Consider the following 9,229-nt stretch of genomic DNA (forward strand, 5'->3'; position numbering starts at 1 on the left):
ATGGCAGTTATACAAAAATTTCATATGGATTCATACAAGTATTGCTCGGATTACTACAACATAGACTACTTGCTGAAAACATATGAGATACCAGTAAATCCATTGCCTGATGAAACAACGTGGCAAATTCCAGAACATATCTCTTCGCAGGTGGTACTGCCACCAAAAGGACAAATCAAACCAGGAAGACCTAAAAAGAAGAGAGGCATAGGAGGCTGGGAAGGAAATACAGTTACATGTGCATTATGCGGGAGAAAAGGACACAACCGGAGAACATGCCGAAATATTCCAAAGAGAGATTGATATAACGATTCAATGTTTTTATAGAACTCATATATCGTAGAATCATAGCATTTGAATTGCAAAGAAATAAAATGCATTTCTTGCATTAGACATATATTTGGTATGATGATTCTTTGCGAAATTACTTCTTGGCAACAAATTTATATGGCTACTTGTATTTTCAATAAGAATTTGTTTATTATCTATTTTAGTATATAAAAGTGGGATGCATTTACATCTAGTTGCTGCAGGAAAAAAATGCTAACATATATGTGATACCCAAGTGGTATATCTGTATACCTTATTGGTATATCTGTATATCTTATTAGTATCAAAATATGTGCAGAAATAGAAGTGGTGCTGCAAATGCAACATTTGTACATACTTTGTTAACAAAATGGGCACGCTTTGCAACTCATGTCTGTATTGAAGTATAACAAATTGGAAGCCATTTACATGCAGTTATTGTACATCATCAGGTACATTAATACAAGGTGATACCCAAATGTTATATTTGTATACCTCGCTGGTATATAGTGGTATTGCACTAATATGGCTAAAACAAAATATGCGGAGAAATACAAATGGTGCACCAGATACAACGTGATACCCAAAATGCGCACGCTTTGCAACTCATGTCACTACTTACATCTAGTTGCTGCAGGAAAAAAGGTGAGTCAAATACAATGTGATACCCAAATGGTATATCAGTATACCTGATTGGTATATAGTTCTACTGCACTAATACACCATCTATGCTAAAACTACAGATGTACATTAAAGCTTAGACCATCATCACATTCGAAAGCAGATCATTTAACTTTGCTTCATATGCCCCTAATTTTCACTTGCAGAATCCATTAAACCTTACCCTCTGGCAAAGGAATGGAACTCGGCATCCTAATAAACCAACAACTTTATGGAAGAAGCCTAAGAAAAGCCTAATAAAACAAGCTGAAATCAGAAACAAAATCAGCAAATTGTCAGTATCAAGAGACATAACTAAACTGATAACCCCCATGTACTTGAAGAAGTCTATACCACATATTCTGAACCAGAATAATTAAATATAACAAAAGAAACATTAGCAGCTGGAAATATTTTATAAAGGCACAAGTTTCGTACAGTCTTGAATCAGCAGAAGGTCATTTACTACTAACAATACCATACTTCACCAAAAACTATTAAAATCCTGCAAAGTTTTCATGATACGATTAACTAAAACCAAAAAGAGACCTATACTACTTCTTGCGTTTCTTTCCACGAGTCTTTTTAGGTGCTACTGGAGCCTCAGATTCACTTGATTCGCCATGCAACTGCTTGTTCCTCCCGTAGTGCCACAACAGTATACTAAACCTAGCTCGAAGACCATCCACATCAAAATTGGCAACAGGGATTGGAAGATCTTCAATAATATACTCAGCAAAGCAAGCAACATATACTCCACAATCTCTAAAATAAAACAAATGAATAGAATATAAAAATCAATTAGGAGTGAAAATGTTAATATGAATAAGGAAAACCAAGTAATAAATAAAGTAACTATTCTTACGAATTTTGCTGTGTTGGCAGATTTGTAATCAGTTCAATCTCAAAAGGATCAGTCAAACTCTTTCCCATGTGCACACCATTTTTTACTACAATGTTACTTCTTTGGTTATAAAATTCAATACTAACTAGAAGTAGGGGGATCAACACAGCATAAGCCTCTGCCACCTTTTGAATAGCTTTTTTGTGCTTTCGACTACGTAGCGAGTCATATACGTAAAAACATCTCTTGTGGAATGACACACACCCCAATATCCAATGCCAACTTTCTGCCAAATTAATTGGAAAAAGGACATGATCAACCTGGTACCATGGAGTGTTGCAATGCATCCTAAATCCTTTCATGTACTGCATGGTATTGTCTGATCTATCAATCAAATGATCTTGTTTCCCACCTTTAACAAATTCTGTGAAAACCCTTTGAATGATATTATTAAAAAGAGTATCTGTAGTTGTGACTTTGATTGGCATATTAATTCCATATTTCGCCTTCTTCCTAAGATAGCAGAATATAATATTCAAGTGCTGCAAAAAAGAGAGGAAGTAAACATGACTAGCACTAACAATATGAATGAACTACTACAACAACAAAAATAAAAAGCAGTACACATACCGAACTAGAGAGCGGCCTGCCAAAATAGTTTAAGGTATGGAAAAACGTCTTATCATCAATCTGTTCAACTTCAAAGTCAAAACAAGGCTCTAGCTTTTGATCACCAGGTAAATACACTTCCCTATTTCATATAAAAGAAGATATGGATAAGAAATATAACAACAAACGTTAAGAAAAAATGAAAACAAAAGTACATGGAAACGAATACGCACTCTCCCAATTGCATGTTTGCTTCAACAAAGTTTGAGAATGCAGTCGTAAGCTTAAAATCACCAGTCTCTGAAATGTCATTTACAAATGGAAATCTTCCTTTGATGACCTTCGAGGATCCCCCAACTGCACTAACACCAGATTGCCAGTCAATTCCTATACGGCGACTGTTTTACAGCTGCGGGGCGCCTTCTCCGTGTGAAAACTGCAGGAGTAGTTTCAACGTCTGTTTGTATCTGGATAATAGTTCTTGATACCGACTGATCAGGTTTAGACTTATTTACAGCACGAGTTGTCAGTTCATTTCCTGATTGATTTACATTACATCTCCCTCCTTGTGTAATGGCAGCAATTAGAAAGTTGAGAATCAATATATTCAAAATCAGAATCCAAGTGAAGATCACCCCCGTGTCGACATGGAGCTTAAATTAGAAAATGCTAGTGAATAAATAAATATACAAAGTTAAGAAATTTAGAAAAAAAGAATGAAAAGTTATATATAGAAGACATTACAAGAAGGCAAATTCACATTACTGCCACCAACATCCACTTGACCAACACCATCAACCCGACATGTTGAACACATAAAAGCATTATCAGCATAACTACTTAAATAAAAAATAAAAAACTATCAAGAACCTATCATTTACATACTAACTACAGAATTAGAAACATCAACATCGTACCCTGTGGAGCAGTATTAGACTCAATAACAACATCTGCTCGTGTCTGTACAGGGATTCCTGATGGCAGCGGAGCAGGACCCAACTTTTTAACATCATGAGATGACTGCTCATATGTTGCTTGTTGTGTAATGGCGGTGATTTGATCAATTGCAGATGCAGACAGTTCAAAGTTAGAATCCAAGCCAAAATCATGCTCATTTACGAAGGGGTCTGAAAAAAGTTTTTTAAAAAAAGGTTAGTCAATGCACAAATACGTAGAGTTAAATAAATAATTAAAAAGAATTAAAAAATTACATATACAACATTTTACCAGAACGCAAATCATCATTAACTACGCCATCACTTGCTGTGACGTTCTTCACATTGACACCAGTGGCACCTCCATCTTGACCAACCCCACCAAAACCAGATACTAAACATATAAAAGTATAAGCAAGAGTACTATTTTCAAAAAACAACAGCAAAAAAAAAATCAATCAAATCTGTGATTTACATACTAGAAGGTGCTTTGGGCGTGCTATCTCCAATAACTACAGGATCATTCCCAACGTGGCCACTTTCAAACTGGTCATAATCATTATGCATCTCACGAAAGTCAGGATCATTATCCTGTTGCTTATGCTGAAAATGAGAAACTAACAATTTTAGTATTATGTATATTACAAGAATACTATGTGCACTAAAAGTAAAGAATGGAATAGTATCCTATAAGCATATATTGCATCTTTGAACAATATACTATAGCATTATATTATATAAAAGATCAATACCGCTGAATTTCCCTCTGGTTTCATTGACTGCCTACCAATAGCTGCAAGCACCTCCTCAAACTTGTTCTCTACAAAAAGCTTCAAAGCTTGTAACTCCTTCATTACCTCAACATTGGTAGGTTGGGAATCACTTCCAGTACTTTCATGCATACTTTGTGTCTTTGGTAATTGAGTGCCAAAAACCTGAAAGCTATCGGGCTGACTGTCAGTGCACTCAACTTCAATTTCAAAGCTTAGACCACGCACATCAAATAGTTGCTTCTCATCATCAGTTGGGGTGATGTTCTTTAGCTGCAATTATTAAGCACACTAGTTAGAAATAGAAATGATAATAAAGTATGGAAAGATAAAAGATCCCTATTAACATATGATACCGATATAGTATACATGTATACCAATAGAGTATATCACTGAACTGGGATATAGTATACATGATACCAATATAGTATACATGTATACCAACAGAGTATATCACTGAACTGGGATATTGCTACAACTGTGACTAAACTACTGTACCAAAACATTAAGAGAGGCAATAAAACTATGAGAAAATTACCTGCTCGCGTTGCAAGCTACACATTCGCAAAACAACTCGCTCATTCGGTATTTGACCCATGACTACCAATTCAAAATTTGTGGAAGTTTGTTTCCAAGATGATCAGCAAAGTGACCATCCAAACTTGGGCAGCATCCATACAACCAAGTCTGTAAAGCCAACGGGAAGCCACCGAGTCTATAAAAAGAAGGCTTATCTTGAAACTTGTTGGAACACGAGTCAATTGTAGCTTTATAAACATCTATACCCCAGGGATAATTATTAAAATCACCGCACTCAACCAAGTCAATGTAAGGCCGTGAAATAACTTTTGTTTTGAGTTGAGAAAGTAAGAAGCTATTCACAAAATAAAGAACTGCTATCTTCAACGCATCATCATCTGTTTCCCATTTCTTCTTCTTAAAACAGTCTGCTAGTTGGGCAAATGTCACGGATGCAGTCCCAAAATATTTTGAAATCAACCTATTCTCTGCTATGCTCTCTATACTTGTATCACCCTTACATTTCAACCCAGTAACAAGTGCAAATTCACCCAAGCCAAAGCGCAACCTAGAATCATTCACTACAAACTGCATCTCATTTTTCACCTTATGATGTACTTCTCTAATAAGCAAATGGTGCATAACCCGAATTTGTACAATAACTGGTGGCAGATCCAAAAAATAGCCAAAGCATGTTTTCTTACACAGTCGAAGTTGCCTCTTTGATAAATTCGCTTTCAATTGATGAATAACATGGCAGTTGGTATCCCGATCAACCTTTGGTTTATAATCTAAGTCCATAGGTACAAGGAAATCCCAACACTGCAAAACATGTTCATATAAAATAATTTCAGAAATAGAATTCACTTAAAATGCAACTAAACCAACTAAAAATATTACAACTACCATACGATACCAACACGACATATAACTATACCAGCAGGGTATACAATTCTACTGACTAATTTCCGGCAACTACAAATGACTATACTACTATTACATAACAGATAGGAATAAAGAGAAAAAGCAAAAAGGAATGCAGCTATAAAGTATTTTCAAGATACTGTACGATACTACTATTATTAAAGGAAAAATAAATAGCGAAGACAGCTAAAAAAGGATCCAGAAGCATATGATAGTATATAGATATACTAACAGGGTAAATAGTTGTACGGGTTGTTCCGACAACTGTATATAACTATAAAAACTATCACATAACACACATACACTATGTCTATAGGCACAAGACTTCTATGGGAACATCATGCGTGCCATTGCCACTGCAACAAAACACCAGTTACGCAACAATCGGATAAAGAACATAAATGCAGGGAGATAAGAGTGCAAAGAATGAACACCATCAAACAGGTTTTTCGCATCCACCAACACATGTCCAAAAGGTTAGAACTATCATTTAAATGAATTCTGTGTCCAATAGTCTTGAACATGGAGACAAGAAATTTTACTTATAAAGAAACAAAAGGAAAATAGTGTGGGAACAATTTGCAGCAATACCAAGTGACCATCAATGCATAAACTTACTTTAAGTTGTTTCATTTGAAGATGCATATTCAATATTACTAGGGAGGGAAAGCCAAAAGAAACTTAGTTATTAAATCTACAGTATCCGGAAACTATTCTATCAAATACATATTTTAGAGGATAGTAGCAAAATACTTTTCATCTTGCATATTCTTGAGATTACTAAGGAAGTAAAAGAATAGCATAAGCTCACATCAAATTGCACTACAAGATAGCTAATATTCGACAAGGAACTTATGCTACAGTACCAGCGCTTCTCGCCCATTGACCCCATCCACACAATGCCACCTATAAAGAAAAGCTCATTCTGCACTCCTAACTTACACGGTCCCATTCCTTCCATGCTTCTCTCCACCACTGTCAACTGGCTAAATACTAAATCATGTACAAAACCATCTAATGCAAAGCTGAAAATCAGAAATCACACAGAGCAGCTCTGGCTTCAATAAATATGGTTGACTACAACAGCTACTGAATCAGTGACCCTTTTTAAACCGCAAGCAGAACATTAATTTAATCTGTCTATATGGATTTTGACAGCTATAAACACTATTACGTCGCACTGAACATTGATGAAACGGATAGCTGGAATAAACAGATAAATGGAAATCGTAATAAATTTACAACAGTTCTCTTAAATGTACAGAATGAACTTGAAGAAATACAATTCACTTAAAATTAACACAACTGACTATAACTATAATATAGTACAAAAGCATAACAGGAAATCAAAAAATAACAATGTACTATACATTAAAAATCTCAAAGATCATAATTGTAAGAAAATTACCTTCTTGGGTGCGACACCAATTTTTTTCTTCTTTAACTGAGAATCATCGCTACAATCAACATCTACTGGTTGAGTCTCTGTTTTAGGCACGGATTCACGCCGGCTTCCCCCTAACTCATAATCCTCAACAACTTTACCTTTTCCCTTATCAGTCGCAGGAACACCTCCTATGACTGGTTCGGAATTTGTGCCGGGTAATGACAGGTAGGGAGTTTCATCGACTGACGAAGCATTAATATTGTTGCCTTTTCCACCCTCTAATTCTACATTTTCAGTTGTGTTTTCAACATGACTACTGCAAGGGTTACGACTAAATGGAGACTGAGAATCAGAAAATAAGGAAAAACTAGGAACAGACATGGCTGAGGCAACGGATTCAGCAGCTATTTGTGTTGAAGAATGATATTGTCCACGGCGCCACCATCTACGCGCACAATGCTTCCGACCCATAGAGAAAACAACAACCCATAGACATTGATTCACAAAAGTACAAAGGAAAACACAAAAATCCTATGATTTTGAAAACCCACTTTCACTAAAATGTACTTTCAGAAGCAAAAATTTCACCCAAAGCAAAAATGTCACCCAAAATTAGGTACTAGACGAAGAGATAGAACGGAATCGGAAAAAAAAATTTAAAACTCGAATGTGTTTCAATTTTGCGTTCTCATCGGTTGGCTATGGAGATTTGGAAACTGTACTCTACTCTACTTGTTAACTGTTAAAGAACGAAGAAAAGCGCGGGAAGCTTGGGACGGGTGAAATAGATGGGCTGGATCGAAGATAAGGAAGAGATGGGTAGATTGGGCCGCGTGAAATATGGGGGTCGAGTAAATAAATTGGGCCGACTGGGTAGGCAGGATAAATAGTTTGAGCATGTATATTAAAAGGTAAATAGTTTGAGCTTAATAGGTATAAAGTGAGATTTTTTCCTTCTCTAATAACACTCAACTTACACCCCTATAGGGCCCAAAATTTAAGCCAATTCTTAATCAAATCACTATCCCCACACGGGAATCGTACACGTGTCGCGACGTGTCTAGCTTGCTGACCTAATATTTGGTTAAGATCTTAACCCCAGGTCAAACACATTCGTGGTTAGGACCACGCAATTCCATATTTATTTGGTACCGGTCTTCACAAGTTGATTTGGCCAAATATCAAACACATGGTATGCGCGAATTGACTCCGTTCCTTCTCTCACCTTTTCCTCTCAACTCTCTTCACAAAAACCCAAGATTTCAGCTACTCATATTAAGAAACAGTGAAATAACAAATGGGGCTTTCGAGTTTTCCCAGTCCAGCTGAAGGAATGCTACCGGTATTGGTAATGAACACAGTGTTATCAGCTGCCTTAATCAAGAACATGTTGAAATCAATGCTTCAAATGGTGGGTGCTACTTGGGATCAATCCAATTCGCAAGAAGAAGAAACATCAGTTTCTAATGAAAGCAGTAGTAGCAGCGGCTCAAGAGAAAGAAGAGTGTCAATTACTAGGTACGAGTCTTTGTGTAAGAATAGGTGTGAAGCTGAGAAAAGCGGCGGCGGCGGCGGCGGCGGCGGCAGAGAGACGACAATGGAGTGTTGTGTGTGTTTAAGTAAGTTTAAAGATGACGAAAAGGTGAGTGAGTTGTCGTGTAAGCATTTCTTTCATACGAGGTGTTTGGGCAAGTGGTTCGATAATCAACATAGTACTTGTCCTCTCTGTCGTTCCATTTTCTGACTGGAATATTGCAGAGTATAGGTAGATGAATGGTATCTGATTTGACGCTTCAACTGTAAATTAGTTGTTGGTTTTGGTTATATAATTAATCTATATATAACTAATTAAGGTTGATTCGGTTCTGTATTCTAAAGATGAATGATGATTCTTCCTCTTTCTTTATCTTTAATTTGCTAAAGAAATGTCACTATGGGAAAGATGCTTTCCTTTTTTTCAACTTTTCTTGGCCTGTTTGTAAAATATGATTGTGTAAGATCATATTTACTAGTGGAATTGAAAAGGAAGAATTAGCAGAAAGTTACTACTAATGTTATACATTTTTTGACTTGGTTCTTGTTGAGCTAATATGGGACATTGCACAAAAAACTATAAAGTTTATTCTTTCGACGGATTTAACTAGTATGTAGTTTTGGAACTTTAGTAGTATTCTGTAAAGAAAAGATGCACCAAGTATATTCTATACTACTACATGCCTAATACAAAGAAGGTGTTCGCAAGACCGGTCCGAAACTTTTCTAATATTTTTTT

General features: G+C 36.1%; 3 protein-coding genes across 3 annotated transcripts; 2 read left to right on the top strand and 1 right to left on the bottom strand.

The window, feature by feature from the left end:
* Positions 1–303, top strand: LOC109221106. The gene has a single exon (XM_019385569.1). It carries the CDS (start codon positions 1–3, stop codon positions 301–303), a length of 303 nt encoding a protein of 100 aa, XP_019241114.1.
* Positions 304–1,523: 1,220 nt separating this feature from the next.
* LOC109221107 lies at positions 1,524–4,725 on the bottom strand. Its single transcript, XM_019385570.1, has 9 exons — positions 4,666–4,725; positions 4,110–4,400; positions 3,837–3,960; positions 3,650–3,751; positions 3,340–3,549; positions 2,656–2,779; positions 2,444–2,564; positions 1,835–2,355; positions 1,524–1,734 (listed from the first exon to the last, which is right to left on the bottom strand). Exons 1-9 carry the CDS (start codon positions 4,723–4,725, stop codon positions 1,524–1,526), a joined length of 1,764 nt encoding a protein of 587 aa, XP_019241115.1.
* A 3,360-nt stretch (positions 4,726–8,085) lies between these two features.
* LOC109221108 (probable E3 ubiquitin-protein ligase XERICO) lies at positions 8,086–9,005 on the top strand. Its single transcript, XM_019385571.1, has one exon. It carries the CDS (start codon positions 8,255–8,257, stop codon positions 8,699–8,701), a length of 447 nt encoding a protein of 148 aa, XP_019241116.1. The 5' UTR covers positions 8,086–8,254; the 3' UTR covers positions 8,702–9,005.
* The last annotated feature ends 224 nt before the right edge of the window (positions 9,006–9,229 follow it).

This window comes from Nicotiana attenuata, unplaced genomic scaffold, assembly GCF_001879085.1.
Source record: "Nicotiana attenuata strain UT unplaced genomic scaffold, NIATTr2, whole genome shotgun sequence".
Taxonomy (NCBI): domain Eukaryota; kingdom Viridiplantae; phylum Streptophyta; class Magnoliopsida; order Solanales; family Solanaceae; genus Nicotiana; species Nicotiana attenuata.